Source organism: Nyctibius grandis, chromosome 1, assembly GCF_013368605.1.
Source record: "Nyctibius grandis isolate bNycGra1 chromosome 1, bNycGra1.pri, whole genome shotgun sequence".
NCBI classification, from domain to species: domain Eukaryota; kingdom Metazoa; phylum Chordata; class Aves; order Nyctibiiformes; family Nyctibiidae; genus Nyctibius; species Nyctibius grandis.
The window spans coordinates 95975825-95993747 of record NC_090658.1 but is presented as its reverse complement, the minus strand read 5'-3'; the positions used below and the strand labels follow the sequence as shown (position 1 = coordinate 95993747).

The window sequence follows — 17923 nt, the reverse complement described above, 5'->3', positions numbered from 1 at the left end:
CCTTACCCACACAACATTTCAATGGAGAAATTATAAGTAATGTAAGTATTTTATATCTGTGATTTATATTCAGGATACGTTGACATCAACACAGGAAGTGCTTGCATGTATTGTAAGCACAGATTTATGAGGATGGTGATCCTCATCTGACAAAGAGGTACAGGTAACACAGGGATATATCCCCTACTAATATAACAGCCTTATTGTAAAACCAGCAATATGACTTAGAAAATAAGACACAGGTATGCATACTGAATTTACTGTGAAATGACACATTTTTCAAACCACTGTCAAAGTACCTGCAACTCCCATACCCCTCATCAAGACACATGTGATGATTCAAATCCACTTGCTTTTCTTACTCTGTGTCTGAAGCTTTTCAACTTCTTTGTAACTGACACAGTGAAGTGATAATAGCAGAGCAATTTACCACCTGTTAACTAACTTGCAATAACTGGAACATCCATATCCTAGCAAAGATCGACTTTTATTAGTATTTTTATCTTAAATGCTGGACTGTAGATGGTAGTGGGTGAAGCACAGATATACATTCCTCTCTGCTGCCCCAGCAATGAAGTGGTGCAAAGAACTCCAGGGCACAACCTCGTACACAAAGGATGTCTCCTGGAGCCCTCACCTGAACTCTACACTCATAACAACAGCCATATTAACTTAGTCCTCCAGCAACTGTTAATGTTTCAGTCCTCGTTCCTCTGGGACCAGAACGAACAGGAACTGGAAAGAAAAGCTATAAGAAAAGAGAAGCAAGTCAGAAAGCAGAACACAGGATGCAGTAGGTAGGGCAGGAGAAGGCTGAAGAATGCATTTGAAAACAAGAGTCGGATAGGATGTGGGAGTAAGAGAATAGTAGGAACCAGCAGGAGAGAGAAAAACAAACAAACCTTACAGCCAACCTTGCTGGGTCACAGATTATTCTCAAAAAAACCTCTTTAGTTTTGGCAGCTCTTTGGAAAGGACTGAAAAGGCGTGCTGGTGGATGTCTCATTATGGGTCAAGTTAGAATGTCAAAAGGTAAAAAAAGAACCGCTGCCACTCACAAAGCATGTACTTTTCACACTGAGGAAGGAACTTTATTAGCATGCAAAATATTCCCTGGCTGCTCTATCACACTGCTTCATGCAAAAGTTTCTGCCAAGAACTCTCCCTCGTCTCCCCCAGGCTACATTTTTAAAGAAATAGTATGCATCCTTCCACAAAATATTATTTGCTATGACAGAACAGTATGCCCTAACCTGGTGGTGCTCTAAATGAGCCATCTCCCAAAGTCATGAACATATATATGAGAATACGAGATCTTCAAAACAGAGAACATTTCCAGCCTCCTTTGTCCCACAGGAAAATTTTAAGGTGACTCCTATAAATTCAAAAAATGGAAGACAGCATTTTGTTTTCTTTCTAACAGTCTTGCTACTTGAAAGTCCATCTAGAGATGCTCAGAAAACTGCCTTTGATTTTGAATTCCTAGGCTGTTCATAAAGGGAATGTGATTTTCACCCAGCAGTTGCTAAAGGTGGTACACGCCAGCCAGACTGTTAAGCAGACTGCAAAACAATTCACTAGCCCCACATGGCCCCATGATTACCTGAGAGTCTACTGGGAAATACAGCCGAGAAAGCCGCTACAAAAACCCCAAATATCTGTTAAACTAAGACAAAGAAATGCCAGGGATGAGACTGAGCAACAGGAAAAGAAAGCACATCGGCACTGTCACTGCCTTGCTGTACCTAGCAGGAGAGTTAGCAGTGGGGAGTAACTGGCCTGGCCCCTCTGGAAAAAGCAAAAATAAAGCACTGTGACTGTGTCAATACGTGGAGGTGAATTTGCTAACATGTCTGTGCTGAACAAGTGAACTTTCAGAGAAGATAGCTGACAATACTTGTGTTTTCCATGTCCAGGGAAACTACTTCTAAAATCTGGTTCTGTGAGGAATGGGTGGGAAAGCAGCATCCGAATCTGTGCAGATGCCAAAGTAATAAACAAAATCTATACCTTTACAGTGTTATTTCTAAACACTAAAATAAAGCTGAGTTTGAGCTTGCTCCTGCTTTTCCATCCTTGTACAACTCTCATACCTCAGTGGTTAAAGTAGAATTTCAGCAGGATTGCAAGGTGATGTTGTCCCCTCTTGGCCCTTAAAACTGATTTATTATCAGGCTTCTCATCTGACTGCTGCTGCTAATGTTTGTTAAGTAACACAGACCTGCATGGGCTCTAACACAACACGAAAAGCACCTCAGAGACACAGAGCACGTATATCTTCAGTGTGTTATCCAGAGCAACTGCATTCTGGATTGCCAAGAGGTTGAAAGCACCTGTATTCAGGGTCAAAATGAAGAGAGGGAAGGGGAAGGAGAAGGGGAAGGGGAAGGGGAATGGGAAGGAGGAGAAGGAGAAGGAGAAGGAGAAGGGGAAGGGGAAGGGGAAGGGGAATGGGAAGGGGAAGGGGAAGGGGAAGGGCAAGGAAGGGAAGAAGAGAAGAAGAGAAGAGAAGAGAAGAGAAGAGAAGAGAAGAGAAGAGAAGAGAAGAGAAGAGAAGAGAAGAGAAGAGAAGAGAAGAGAAGAGAAGAGAAGAGAAGAGAAGAGAAGAGAAGAGAAGGGAAGAGAGAAGAGTTGAGTTTTAATAATATAACATGAGGCTAGATACAGCCAAAACACTGACAAGCCAACAGTTTGGTACCCCTAGACCAGTCCCTGTATTTGCTGTCTCAGTTTGGTTTTTTTTTAGAGATGGGGAGAAATATTTGGATAAAATTGGATAATCTCCACTCATCAGTAAGACTCTCAGGGGCTCAGCATCCAGACCGCAGTAGCAGAAGCAGGCAGATCTGCTCAGGTTCCTTGTGGAGAGGGGTAATGTACTGCCTGCTCGTCTATGGAAAGCACTGCTGTCTGTGCAGCACCTCTTTTCCCCACAGGTTACCACACGTATCATGTCAAAACATGCAGCCCTAGTCATTCCCTGAATACATGGTCTTTTGCTGCCATGAGGGTCCAGGTAGTCTCTACCTCTCCTTGCTATCTGTCCTCTCCACGGGAAGAATGGGTGCCCTACAGCTATGCAGTGCTCAGGATGATCACACTCCCTCTTTACAGCAAATGGGATAAATAAAATAGCAAACTCTTATGTATGAATATGTGCAAAGTCTTAAATGCCTCAGTTAAACACCCCAGGACAATGCTGTTCCCTGATTTTGTACCACAAAGGAAGATACCTCCGACCGTGACTGGCATGGGGCAGGTCACTGGCCTACAAAAGCTACTGCTGCAACCTCATGTGGTCCCCACCGCATCAGGGAGCTGCGCCTCCGGCATCCCTGCAGAGACTTCAGTGTTGGCTGTTCACAGCGCTAGGACAGCAGGAGGGAGGTCTGTGGGCAGCAATGCTGGGAGTTAAGAGCATGAAGTCTTTCAACAACTAATCTCAGCTTGCAGGGTGGGCAGACACCAGAGTGGAGGAAGAGCAACTATGGACTTAGTTTTAACCTCCTTCATGAACAGTGTGCTAGAAGCAGCCGGCAAGGAGGAAGGTGGGAGTGGATGGGCAGTAACCAGGCCCTCCCTCTCCTCCTTCCTTTGGTGCTGAAGCATTTTATTGCACAAGGTCTTTCTGTTTCCCCTTCCCTCCTCCAAGCTTTAGATTGATCCCTCCAGAGATGGGGCTTCATAGAATCATTTAGGTTGGAAAAGACCTTTAAGATCATTGAGTCCAACCAACAACCTAACACTGCCAAGTCCACCACTAAACCATGTCCCTAACCACCACATCTACTCGTCTTTTAAATACCTCCAGGGATGGTGACTCCACCACTTCCCTGGGCAGCCTGGTCCAATGCTTGATAACCCTTTCGACCAAGAAATTCTTCCTAGTATCCAATCTAAACCTCCCCTGGCACAACTTCAGGCCGTTCCCTCTCGTCCTATTGCTTGTTACATGGGAGAAGAGACTGACACCCACCCCACTACAACCTCCTTTCAGGCAGCTGTAGAGAGCGATAAGGTCTCCCCTCAGCCTCCTTTTCTCCAGACTAAACAACCCCAGTTCCCTCAGCTGCTCCTCATAAGACTTGCTCTCCAGACCTTTCACCAGCTTCACTGCCCTTCTTTGGACTCTCTTCAGCACCTCAATGTCTTTCTTGTAGTGAGGGGGCCCAAAACTGAACACAGTATTCGAGGTGTGGCCTCACCAATGCTGAGTACAGGAGGACAATCACTTCCTTGGTCTGCTGGCCACACTATTTCTGATACAAGCCAAGATGCTGTTGGCCTACTTGGCCACCTGGGCACACTGCTGGCTCATATTCAGCTGGCCACCGATCAACATCCCCAGGTCCTTTTCCACCAGGCAGCTTTCCAGCCACTCTTCCCCAAGCCTGTAGCATTGCATGAGGTTGTTGTGCCCCAAGTGCAGGACCCAATACTTGGGTCCTTTCATTATGGTTATATTCCTGTGCTTTGTCCTGCTAGTCCTGACTGCCTTACTCAGGCTGGGGCTAATCACTCCTTCAGGTTTGGATCACAATTTTTTCTTAAAGCAAGTCTGGCCAATACCATACAGTTTTTCCCCATTAACTACATGCAGCTGCTAGAAAGTCTGGTTAGTGTGTCAACGTATTTGTAAGACAGAATTCTGGTTTAAAGCGTAGACACAGTTTGGAAAACGGCACATTGGGTAAGTTGGGAAGAGGTGTCTCACACAGGCAGGCTCCAGTCTCTGCCCTGAAGGACGAGTGACAGAGGACACGGATGGCTGTACCTCCTCCTCCCAATCTGAAATGCAGAGTGGTTGAAGGACTTCTTGCTGGAGTCTGCACTGGATTAACTCTCCTGGTTAGCCATCAGGGTGGTTTAACGTTCTTTTTAAGGCTGATCAATTCATTGAATCAATAAAGCTACAGACTTTACTTAACCACATACATTGTTTTTCCTGTTTTATTTCTGCATGTGTCAAGTTCAGTCACTGAGATGCAAAGGAGGAACCCCACACTACCATTTTCACAGCATCTCTTTGCAGACCAGAGCGAGACTTCAACATGAATTATAACTTACAGCTGGAGAATAATGTTTTTGTGTTTTTGAAAGACACTGCAATAGTTTCATACCAGAAGAGCTCCAATGGGCATTACTGGATTTTAGACGGGATTTATTTTATTTGTAAATGGTAAAAGCAGTAGCTGCAGCAAGACCTTAGCTTAGCAAGAACCATTAGTTCTTGCCTACATTTGCAAAAGAAATCACAAATAGTGGTCAGTAGACATTTTCTTGCCTTCTGAAGGATCATAAACATCATGACTACATTTGAAATACAATAAATGTAGCAAACTGGGAACGATAAAAACGGTGCTTAGCACTGATAGCTGATATGAGAAGCCATTCTCCAAAGTGGCTTACAATATTTTAAGAAAATGCAACTAAGTTTCAGTTATCAAGAGAAAGATGCTCAGTGATTTCCAAAAACCTACCTCTCTTCTCAAAAAAGCATTCACTTCAGAATGTTTTAAACAGAGCATGCAAAAATGAAAAGCCCTCAAAACATTTATGGGAAATTATACCAGTGTTTGCATTGCCCTTCCCATTTGTACTTTCATCAAGATGAGAAAACATCACAAATGTTCATGCGACCTTTTCCATCTCTAGCATAGAAATGGGCACTCACTTATGCAAGGAAACCCTGGTAAGGTAGGGCAGGCCAGAAGATGACCTGAAAGGACATGAGCTGCCCCGCGGTTTGCGTACATGGAATATTTTGGCACAACATTTCAGGTGCGTTGGCCTGGTTTAACTCCCTGCTTTGCAAACAGACAAAGTCAAGCTTCCCAAGGTGTCTTCCAGTGTTTAATGAAGCACTCGCAGGAGGGGCTAATGTAGAGGGCAATCTGGAGAGAGGTGGAGAGCTATTTCCCCTGCTATCAAGACAGGGGCAGCAGGAAGAAGGAAGCAGGAAGGAAGGAAGAGGATGGGAAGGAGGGAAGCAGGTAAGGTCTCTGGAGGACCTTTTAACTGAGTTCGTACACAGCCAGGAGGTCCACAGAGCTCCTCATTGCTGCTCTAGCACAAAGCCATCTCAGGCATACTGCTCCTGTAGTACCCTATTTTGGCATTTAAATTCCGAAAAGTTTGTTGCGGTGGGATGTAATGACTTCTATCCTATTTTGTGGAACGGCCAGTAAGTGGGGGTTAAGAGAAGCACGTTAATGAGGACTTGGTCACGCTAAGGATGAGCTGACTGACTGCTGATGAAGGATGCTTCCTCCCCGAGGGGCCAACAGCGTTTCTGCCACTCACACAACAATCCCAAGGAAGCACTGGGAGAGCAAATGCCTTCACAGGCTCATCTTTCCACTTCAACCTTGAAGAGTTTGATACTGCGTATGCAAAGTTAGAGAGACTGGACAACTTCCTAGTGGTAGCTAGAAAGCTGCTGCCCATTAAGTGATGTGAGAGGCTGCTCGCTAGAATCCCAGGACAATGAAAACCAGCAAGAGGTGGTTTAACTTAACTTTTTTTCCCGTTTAATGTAAAACAGCTGATTTTGAAGATTATTTCTACAGCCACTGGGAAATCCTCCACGTGTCAGGACTATTTCTGAGTGCTTCCGTGTTTGGGGCCAGACTGCGATACCCAGAGGCTGAATTTCACTAATTCTGAGCGCTTACAATTTCAGCTAAAATCAAAGAGAGCCAAAAGGTGGTCAGGCTCTCTAGGAAGCGAAACAATCAGGCCTAACACTCCAGTTGGGCAATTCAAAATTAGGTAACACTTTCAAATCATCAGCTTCAGTCCTTCCCTCATATCCATCTCAGTTGAGAGAAGAAAGATGTAAATGAGATCAGATCCCATGGCAAGGAAAAGAATAAAGCACATCTGTGTTACTTTCTCCTCTCTATCCATTAAACTTTAAAGGGAAGGAACAGAGACAAATGTTTGAACGACCTTGCTACAGAACTTCCCCAGTTGCTGTTCAGTTTATCACAGGGTCAACTGTGAAAAAAAATAAAAACTTGTAAAAAAACTAGCTATCAGTTCCAGTGACTCTAAAGACAAATTTTTGTGGCCACCTACTATACAAAGTCAAAGCATAAAAAACACACATATTCTTCCATGCTGAATTAACTTTTGAGAGGTGATTGTATCAAATGATATCGAAAGCAAATTAATAATCTTGCTACTTCAAAGCTACAGACAGTTCCCAAAGTATCCCATAGAAAACATTTTCTTTACTTAGGAGGACACATTGTTTGTCTTATACAACATTTTTTCCTCCTCTTTTTGTTTCTAACACTGATTTTTGTAAAAATTTAAATCCAGTTTGCTGAAATAGTTCATTTGTGTTGAAACTGTCTTACTTCAACTGAACAGTGAGTAAGGGCAGCATTTTGGGATTAGAGCACCTACTAGATTCAGTGTCCCACCACCTTTCCAGCACCTTGTTCACGTAAGAAAAGCACCAAAGACCTTTAAGAACAAAACACGACCAAAACCAGTTCAAGCTATGAAACCGGACAGGCACGTTCTTCCAGCCCCCCCCACCGCCCAGTTAAGATATCCACATCAATTTCGCAGGTCAGAGGATGGGGACGAGCAGAAAGCATGCGAACAGCATCTGTAAGAAAAGAACGCAGCAGCGTTCCGCTGAGAGATGAAATTTGCCAAACCTGTCTCCGAGCTGCGGTTATCCTTCCCTGACCCCTCCGAGCGCTGTCCGGGCGAGGAAGCTCCTCAGCACAACACCCCCCAGATGCAGCTTCCAGGGCTCCAGCCAAACATTAAAATCAGCGGAGTTCTGCCCCGTTCAGCCCGGCTGGAGCCGGAGCCGGAGCCGGAGCTGGACTCGGAGCCGGAGCCGCGGCGGAGGAAGGCGGGGGGGCTGCCCCGGGCACCCCGAGCCCCCCCTGACGCAGACCCCGCTCCAGCCTCCCGCCGGCGCGTACGCTTATGCCCAGTGCGTTCAGTTAAGCAGGGAAGCGCGCATGTACAACAACAATTAGACTGCTTAAATAAAAAATAAATTTAAAAAAATCTGAATTATCTTACCTTATAATTAGACTTTTTTTTATAAAAAAAAAGCTACCAAAAAAATAATACGAAAGGAAAACTTTGCAGCGCGGCTGGCTCCGCGCCGGCTGAGCCCCGCGGCCGGAGGGACGGCGTCCTCACGCCGCTGCCGTGTCCCCCGCGCACTGCACGGTGACGGCTGCGCCCCGCCGGGGCCGGGGCGCCGGGGGGCCGCGGGGCTCGGGGCGGCCGCGGGGCTCGGGGGGGCCGGGGCGGCGGCGGCGGAGCATTGTACGGTGCCGGCCGGGGCAGGGGGAAGGGGTGGAGCTGCCGCCGCGCCGCGGCGGGGCAGGAGGGGTGGAAAGGGTTTGGGTGGCTGGGGGGCTGGCTGCTGCCCGAGCTTCCTTTTAGCAGCCCTTTGCCGGAGTTTATTATTGACAGCAACCCCCCGGGCTTCCAGTTTATAGGTTAACGATTAAGAAATAATAATTCGATCGCAGGGAACCCTTGTGAGTTGCTTTCGCTTAACTGAACTGGGATGCACAAAAGCGATGCTTTCCAGTCCGAGCTGCCAATCCATTCCTCTGACTCCAGAAAAGTTCCTGTTGCTTTTCTCTTGTCTTCCTGGTGTTTGAAGTGACACTACTACTGTTGGTAAGCACTGGCGGATCTTAAGATCAGTTGATAAAGGCGTGCATGCATGAAGAAAATCCCCTGTGGATTTAATATACATACATATTTGGTTTTGAAAATCCACGCATAGTAGCAAGACTAACCGAGAGTCTGCATGAGGTCTGAAAAGCACCATTCTGTTAGCTCCCTGCACTAGAGAAGTCCTAAATCAGCCCTTTTGTTCCCAAACCAACATAAAAGAATTTGGGGATTCCTTCCATTTGCCTAATGATTCCCTAGATTGCCCACGGTCACCTTTTCAGTCTTTACAAGGGGAACCAGATACCACTCTTCCCTTTCCCTTCCTTTTATCCTTCCCCTTTTCTTCCCTCTTCCCCTTCCCCTTCCCATTCACCTTCCTCTTTTTTTAAGACGCCTGTAATATCCAAAACCACTGAAAGCGTATAATGTCAAATATTATTATCCACAAAAATGGACCAGTGTGTGTGTTTATATTTTTGAGAAACTATCTGATTTTATGTTCTTTCATTATTTTTCCTCAGGACCCTCACCTCATTCAGCATACAGTCTGGACAGTGCTCATTTGAAAAGCAGGTGCTTAATGATTGATTTTATGCTCTTTATTCAAGGCCCTGTTTACCACACACTGTTCAGACTCTGCTGAGAACAGAACTGCTCATGTTTGGGTGGGAAATAGAAGCACAAAGGGACTAGGGCCTAGGTTGAACACCTGCTCTGGGGTACATGGGATGTGGTTTTCGGAGTGCTGCAAGGGTGGGTGCTGCTTGTGCTCAGATCACAGCCCCGTTTGCCTCCAGCCCAGCAGTGGATGCTCCAGACTCCTGCACGTCAGAGCCCACATCTCCAAGCTCCTCAAAATGAGAATCAGTCTTAGAGTGAGAAACGTTCACTGCCCCTGTAAATTAGCTTCACATGACTTAACTAGCACCATGTAGGAGATCCGTCACACAAACTCAACAGGGGTGGGGTCACATTTTCCAAGGAAACATATACCAGCCTTAATCATTCTCTCCCTTCTTATATTCCCCTACCTCATTTACTACCTACTTTCCAAAAGATGGAGTTGGGGTCCTACAGAGAAATTGTTGCCTCCTATGTGCAAAGCTGATGCATCTCAATATGTTTCTATTTTTACAGTGTCAGAGGAAAGGTTTCTGTACAAAACTTGTGTTTGATTATGCAATTACAAACGATCACATGCATCGAGCAGACAAATGTTCTGCTTAATCTACTTACCATGTCCTTTGCTGTCCTAATAACTGTTCTGGTAGAGCTACATATTCTTTAAAAAGAGGAAATTGCATGAACAATGGCAAACACTAAAATAGATATCCACCATCGAAACTTAATGATGTGGCATTATGTTGGCACTTAGGGAGATATTGTCAGAAGAGTTTAGATCCTTTAGATTGCCTGCATAAAAGTCTGCGCCTGAGTTAACAACATAACTGATAGCAATAGGAGGTTGTCAGCTTCAAGGCAGTTTGATACTAGAAGGGCATGGAGCACTTTGCAAGGAAGTTTCAAAACTCTCTGTTGACAGACGGGTTTGACTGTGATCAGCAGCTGAGAGCAAGGCTCTGCCCTGCCGGTGCTGCTGGCTCTGCAGGAGGATATCTGGTCACACACCATGGCCTGGCTGGCTCTGGGCTCTGAGCTCGTTGCACAGCTCATCCCAGTCCCACAGCACCCACCGTACAGTCCCAGGGTCCTCTTCATCTCTGCGCTCCGTTTCTAACCCCCACCTCTCTCAAATCCACAACCCTCCTAGATGTCCCCTCATATCTGCTCTGGCTCTTCTCTGATCCGTGATGCCATGCTTGGACTAGGCTGGAATTGCAAGTGACACATCTTCCCTCATCTGTGCTTTCATGGTCTCGGCTCAGAGCAGAAATTTCAGGGATATGAAGGGGATCCAATATTTATATTAGGGAAGCAGCTATGAGTCTATAGCAGTCAGCTTTGTACAGATGTGACATGAAGAAGACAGGGGGCACTGGGGATCCAGGACAGAAGGGATTACCCATTTCGTGAAGTCTGACCACTCACAGTCACAGCAGACATGCAGCGGACTCCTGCCCACACCACAGACTTCACGGCATTACCTCTACTCGTCACAAATTTGGCAGAAAAAGAACAGCAGACGGAACAATAATGTGCTGTGAGAAGACCAGAGGGTGACTGCAGGCATTGCCAGTGTCCCTGCCTGGCAAGGGACACGTTAATGCCCAGAGGATGCCACGAAGCCTGTCCCAGTCTAAGCCACCGCCTCTCGCCCTGGTGCAAGCAGAGTCACAAGGAAGCACGTGGAGTCCTCTGGAGAGTGCCAGAGAATGGTCGAGGTTGGAAAGAACCTTGGAGATGTCTAGTCCAGCCCTCCACATGTCCAGTTAGAGCAAGTTGCACGGGGCTTGCCCTACCCAAGTCTCAGACACCTCCAAGGATGGAGACATCACATACTCTCTGGGCAACCTGTTCCAGGGCCTGACCAACCTCATGTTGAAAAAAAACCTAAATTAGGTCAGATCACTAAGACAAGGTGACATACACTATATACAGTGCCTCAAGATAGTAACCAGTGGCAACTGTGACCACCAGTGACCCCTACAGGGGACTTATCCCAGACCGCCAGCTCCCTCAGCTTACTCTGCAACTTAGAAATAAAAGCCCAGGGAAGGTGATGTAGAGTCACTGAAGTTGTCTGGTTGTGAGTCAGCAGACAACTGGATGCAAGACTTGTTAGAGAAAGTGCAGCATGCTGGTGGTGAGCCTACACACCCTGCACTAGCTGAGGTGTGTCTGTACCACCACCAGACTTCATAACTGAAGTATTCTCCATCACCAGTCCAACTACTCCAGGTACCCACCACTATGGCAGTGACAGAGCTATAGAGGACATCACGCAGGATGTTGCAGTTAACCTTTACAACTTTTCTTTTACTGCACAGGATTATGTGTATATATAATTATGTGTGTATATAATTATGTGTATATATAAAAATATAAAGGTACTCCATACGTTGTTATTTCTCAAGAGTACCTTCACTTTTAAGTCCCATCAAAGGCTGGGAAAATCTAACTCGCTCCCCAGAATTTCATTAATCTTTTTGTTTATGATTTCATTGGGATGAAGTAGTCCAAGAAATGCATTCCTGAGTAAAGCAGCACTTGCAACATTGTGAAACTGGATAAGAAAAGCACCAAGAAATAAAAGCAGGGGAGGGAATAGATAGGAATCCCAAATTCCAACTCACCTCTGAAAGTCAGAAATTGTACTGTGCATCTGGCACAGTTGTCTGCTATAGAGGAGAGTAACTGGGAAGCAAAGGACAGAATTGGTTTAACTATTTAATGATGTACTAATAGACTACACATTTCTTTGACAAGTTGCTGTCTTTAAACATTCACTGAACTTTGCACAGCAATGGATTCCTCTTGTGGATCTTAGAGACTTGTAACAACTGATCACCTGATTATAAAATTATCTGTAACAGGGCTTTGTAGCCTTTCCGGCAGACTGCCCTGCTCTCTGTTGGCTCTTTATCTTCAGTGCAGAAACATATGTAACATTTACAGCTAAGGCAGTGCTTGCAACTCTCTTCAAGTTCTCGAACATGTTACAAAAAGCCCAAATATTTCTGTTTGTGCAAAACTAAACTTTTCCTAAATTTGTGTTTACTTACATACATGAAAAAGTACACTGTGTTGCTTGCCAGACTTATTTTTTTTGTTCATAAAACATTCAAAGCAGTGAAAATCCTATATCATTATTTTGGGGTGTTTTTTCCTTCTTTTGGTAAGTCAAACATTTGGTAAGTCAGACCTGTCCTCCACTTTCTACTTAGCCAGTTGCATACTCTTGAGTGTAACATTTTAATAGGTCAATGGCATCTTGATAGAATGTGAAAACATTGAATATTGATGGAGGGGAGAGGTTGACTTTAATTTGCTGCTGAAGATACAGTGAGCAAGGTGATCCCTTGGGCCTTTGGAGGCAAATAAATAATGAGGATTAATACAGTACATTCTTGAAACATGACTTTGTAGGAAAAGCCTAAGAAAAAGACTTCAAGTTGGACTCTGTGCTGTTATATCTCAGGCAATACATTTTATATGGCATACGTCATGCACACTAAAAAACTTCGTTTGGTGAGCTGCACTGACAACTGGCTTTGTTCACCTTTCTTCTTATTTAAAACAGGTTGTTCCATGCAACTGTTAAAGAAACTGTGTGCACACACACACGCACACACATTTGCACGCAGGCTTTTTTATTACTGCTCAGATCTTTCTAAATAAGTCATGCTGCCTAGATTGTAAATTCTTTTTCTCTTTGCAGCATGAAAATTGCCTTACGTTAGAATCTGCTGCCTTTTATGGAAGCATGACTCAAAAGTTTAACAAAATTATTTCTGGCTTTGTTTTCCTTTTCCACTTTTTTTTCCCCTTCTGGTTTTCTGCTCTCTTAACACTCATTGTGTATCCTTTTGATATCTGGGAAAGCTCAATATCTCCAATACTGGTGGGACTCACTGAAGTGAAAGTGATTACATCTGAAGTAGGACCCATCTACGTCAAGGATACTGTTTTATAGTATGATTTAATCATTATTTTGTGAATAAGTACCAACAGTGTCATAGAAGCAGGCTGTGTCCCTTTGACCAAAGCATCTCTGGAGTCAGGGGCAGAGGTGTCGAGGACCTCAGTGAAGTGCCACATGGCAGGGACATTCCTTGCTGCCCCCCCGTGGACCTGCCATTTTTAGCATTGGCTGCTTCATGTAACTGTGCTTTATCAGCTTTATCAGAGCACCCCACTAATGCTGTCTTTATCTGCTCTGGTCTCCACACTTGTTTTTCTAAATTACTCACTTTTGTTGTGCTGGGTGTTCATGTGGAAAAATGACGTGGAGGAGTGAGCTCGAGGCTATGAGAGCAGGGAGAGCCGTGCCTGTTCTCAGCTTACTGGGAGAGACTTAGTCTTTTGGCAGTGTTTTGGCCCCTTTTGCTCACGCTGGGTCTGGGACATGAATTAAGCCTGACTGATTTTCACCTGTGTGTTCCTTTTGTTCTCTTGGCAGCTGACTCTCCTTTGTTGCCCCTTCTGCTGCCTTCCCCTCACCTGACGTCTCCAAGTGTGGGTTTACAGAACAGAAATACTCCATTCAGAGGTAAGGGTCATATTTTTAAGCATGAGAATAAGTAACTTATAAAGAACAGTGGTGAATATTCCCTTACTGCAAACTGAAAATCAAGGCAGAATTACTTTTTTCCCTAAAGTGAATCATCTGTTGGTGCAAACAAATTCTGGGAAGTCCCAGTGCCTGTGCTATACTGCATCAAGCAACATCATCGATATGATGCCTTCTGCTTCATTTTTGCTGTATTTTTCTTTATATGTCTTCTTCTGCTTGCAGCTCTGTCTCTTTTACATCTTCATCTCTCTATCTTTCTTCCCTCTGTCATCCACGTGGCAGGCTCTACAGCGCTCTACTTTCACCAGCATCTAGTTCCTCTCGTCACTCCCTCAGTTCTCATTAATCTCTTAATTCAGATTCACTTCCCATATTCTTTGTCTTGTGGCTGCCATCCCCTGTCCTAAACCTGCCTCTTCACTATTCCTCGTCTTTTACCTTCCAGTTCCCTTGGTTCAGTTCTTGCTCTGTTCCTCTAACTCCTGCTGATATTTTCTGGACTTCCTTTTAATAATTTATTTGATAAAGTGAATAAAACAAGTGGGTAGGAAAAACAAGAGAAAACAAGCACCAAAGAATTGTTGCTTTGTTTTAGCATCAAGCAACCCAAGTGATGGTGTCTGGAGTCACCATGACAGGGTCTCAAACATGGGAAAAGTGTTAAAAAAAAGAGTGAAGAGCTTAAAAATCTGGATTTAGTAAGTAGCATCATTCATATAATTGCACACGCTGGGCTAGTCAAGCATGGAAAAGCTCACACAGCTGTACAACAGCAATGCAGCTTGAGAGCAAAAGTCTGCTCAAGTGGAGTCGATATAAAAACTCCATCTCCCTTAATGCAGGGTCTCAGGTTTTCTTAGAAATACAGGCTATGTGTGCACTGTTTTATATTATATTTGGCCACTTCAGTCACAGCTTGACATAAGGATAAAACAATACACACCTATAAAAGCACAGAAAAGTAAATAATCTCATGAAGATTCCTTCTTGATTTTTAAACATGACTTCCCATGAGCACCATATTCAGTGATTTAGGAAATAATGAATCCACAGTAAAATTTTAAAATGCTGTAAAAGAGCAGTCAGTGGCTGCTTTTATGACCTAAAAAGAGACTGATAGATTTTAACAACATCAGCACTGAGTAATCCTGGCTGTCACACCACATCCTAATATGCCATGTCCCAACTGCCCAACTGAAAGGCTATGAGGGCTATTTCTGTTAACATTCATACCAGGACCCTCAGCTCTTGCCCTGAAAACAAAGAAGCACACATCTGCCCACCACATCCGTCTCACAACCCCACTTTTGCTAGTGCTTTTTGCCACTGTGTTCGGTGCAGCATAAATGGACACCTCCCCTGCCAAAAAAACCCCAAACAAAACTCACCACCACCCTGAAAAAATAACCCAAACAAAACAAACCTTCACCTACACAAAGATTTTCTACTACCTCATAGCTAAGTACTACAGCTCCTGCAATTCTTAGGTTTGCTGCTTGCACTAGAGGACTTGTGTCTATTGAGAGGCAATTACAGAAGAGACTGTCCCCACTGTACACCCCACAGCACTCACCCAGGAGCTAGATTCTCCTGAGATTTGAGCCTGCTATTTTAACCTCCTACTTCTAGTTGCTTAGAGCAGGATCCAAAAAAAGACTCACATAGGTTTCTGGAATGCAATTAATGAAGAATTTAAAGAGGGAAAGATGAAAAAAAAAACCAAACCACACGCATATGAATCTGAATGTTCATAGACACCTGATTTTTGGGCAGATCTGTATCTTGATTGCCCAAACTTGCTGTTGCCCATCCTTGGAAGTCCCATTATCTTGCCTGAACTGAACATTGTTCTCCACCTGAGGTTATTTGGGCCTCGTGAAATAAATGTCTTTACACACAGAACAGCAAGGTGCTTGTTCTGAGGACCAGGGAGACACGGGCTGACCACAGCCATCGCACAAGGACGGGAGCCATAGGTGCTTCCATTCAAAGGCAGACTTGCAAGGAGGCTGCCTCTTGCAGCAGTGCCCGTGAGCTGCATTACTTGCCCAGGGAGTGTCATACCTGGTTTTATTTCTCTCCTCAGTCTGAAATGATTCCAGCTTGCACTACCCCTTTCCAAGATGAAGTCCTAACCACCAGCCAGTTGAGCATTTGGACGGTGAAAGGAAAGGACAGGGAAAACTCATGTACCCAGATGGAGAGCAAGCAAGGAGAAACCAAGCCAGTTTCATACAGTAAGTAAGTGTGAATTAGAAGGTGTTCTTCTTGCCTCTGCTTGCCTTAAAATTTCTTTTTACCATGTCTGTGTTGCCCTCTGAATAACTGCAGGCCTTATGGATCCTGTCCTGTTATTTTCTAATCAGATATTTGGTTGTCAGCTGTTGACTTCCACTGAGCATCCTCACTTACAAATTACTATTATTTTTAAAAGTGTTATAGTGGCATAAGTGCAAATGATGCCTCACACACACAGAGAGGCAAAATCAGTTTGGAAAAGCTTGCAGCCTCCTTGGTAGAATCAATAGGCAATACTGACCAAAATAATTCAAAATACAAAGGCATTATTTGGCTGTAGAAATTATGTAAAAATAATATAGCAATAAATTATTATTGTCATAAACAGAAATGCATGTAAAATTTATATAAAAATATAATCATACAGGAGATAAATATTGTTGATAAGTTATTTTGCTGGAGAGCAAACTCTTATCAGGAGCTGTAACTCCACTCAAGAAACTGATGTATGTAATACATTTATATATGCACATATATACTTCTACAGGTACATACACACACACTATTTTAACATTTTCAGAGTTCCTACCCTGATTCTCATTAATCCCATTAATCAAGAAGAGCTCTACTGACTTCAAAGGAATTGCAACAATGCCAGCTTTGTGCTCATAAAATCCAGCGTCAGGTTGGTGATTTTACAGATTAGTTATTTCCTAAGACCTGAAGAAGCTGGATGTAGAGAGCTCAGGGTGCTAATGATGGACACAAAGCAATAGTGCCTGCCACCGAAAGCAAGTGGGACCAACAACACATGGTCTGTCAGGTAAGGACATGAGCCACTAAAACCAGGACATGCTCTTCTCCATTGTAGGATTAGCAGTGCCCACAAAGCATGAGCTGTGCAACAACTACAAGCGGCAATGCTCTGTCCTCCACACCACCTCCCTGCCTTTCACCAGTATGGACACTGTTTTGACCCCACTGTTTTTGGAAACCAGTGTTGCATCCCAGCCGGTAATTTGCAAAATTAAAAAATGTTAAAAGCTATGCATCATTTTAAAACAAGTTAAGTCATCTAGGAAAAGCCTGATATTTAAATAATGAAAGAGAATATGTCTATCCCTTTCCAGTTCCTCTGAAAATAAACATTTTAAACGGAACTGTAGAGGAGCTTTCATCCTGTGATATATATACTTGTCACCAAGAGATGCTTTTTCACGTATGACATAGTTGCTATCATCAGAAAAGCATTGCTGCCACTCTGCTGTGATTTAGCCTCATTTTCTGCTCATTTCTTTATCTTTTTTTCATTAGGGCATTACATATTCAGCTACATTACTATTAATCATTCGCTAACATAAGCAACTGGATAACAGAGCTGTGTGAGTAATTGATTTTTCAGTTCCAGAGCTGAATCAAAATTCAATAAGTAATTATCAAAGAAAAAAGAAAAGCACTTTATTTTTCTCTCTCATTCAAGTGAAAAAAAAGTTTCATGTGGATTTCAGTGAAACATTTGTTCATTTTGAATAAGTAATTTATTTGCATCACTGTCGTTTTAAGGAAAGCAGCAGATAGAGAGGACCATATCTTGGCACTACTCACCAAATCAGCATGTGAAAAATCCTCACTTTTTGGAAGATGGAGAGATCTGGTCCAGTGAATCCCTGTGTCTGGGGGAATTTGAATACCCAGGCACTGACCTACAAGAAGATTTTCACCCCTTTGTTGAAAAGAACTCAAAAAGTATGTAAGTAAGTGACTTGTAAAAGTGGAAAAATTTTACCTGGGAAGAATGGGAACAGACACCCCAAGAGATCCAAG

At 43.9% G+C, this 17923-nt stretch overlaps 1 protein-coding gene across 6 annotated transcripts in view; it reads right to left on the bottom strand.

Moving 5' to 3' along the window:
* The window catches only part of FILIP1 (filamin A interacting protein 1), a 115342-nt gene that overhangs the window by 20917 nt on the left and 76502 nt on the right, over positions 1-17923 (bottom strand). Inside the window, exon 1 of one of the 6 annotated variants that reach the window (XM_068415901.1) lies at positions 17705-17778. The exons of the other annotated variants lie outside the window; for them this stretch is intronic. Within the exon in view, the coding sequence (XP_068272002.1) occupies positions 17705-17715 (11 nt within the window). The 5' untranslated portion in view covers positions 17716-17778. Of the gene's footprint in view, positions 1-17704; positions 17779-17923 lie in introns of those variants that run through there. 6 annotated transcript variants of the gene reach the window in all.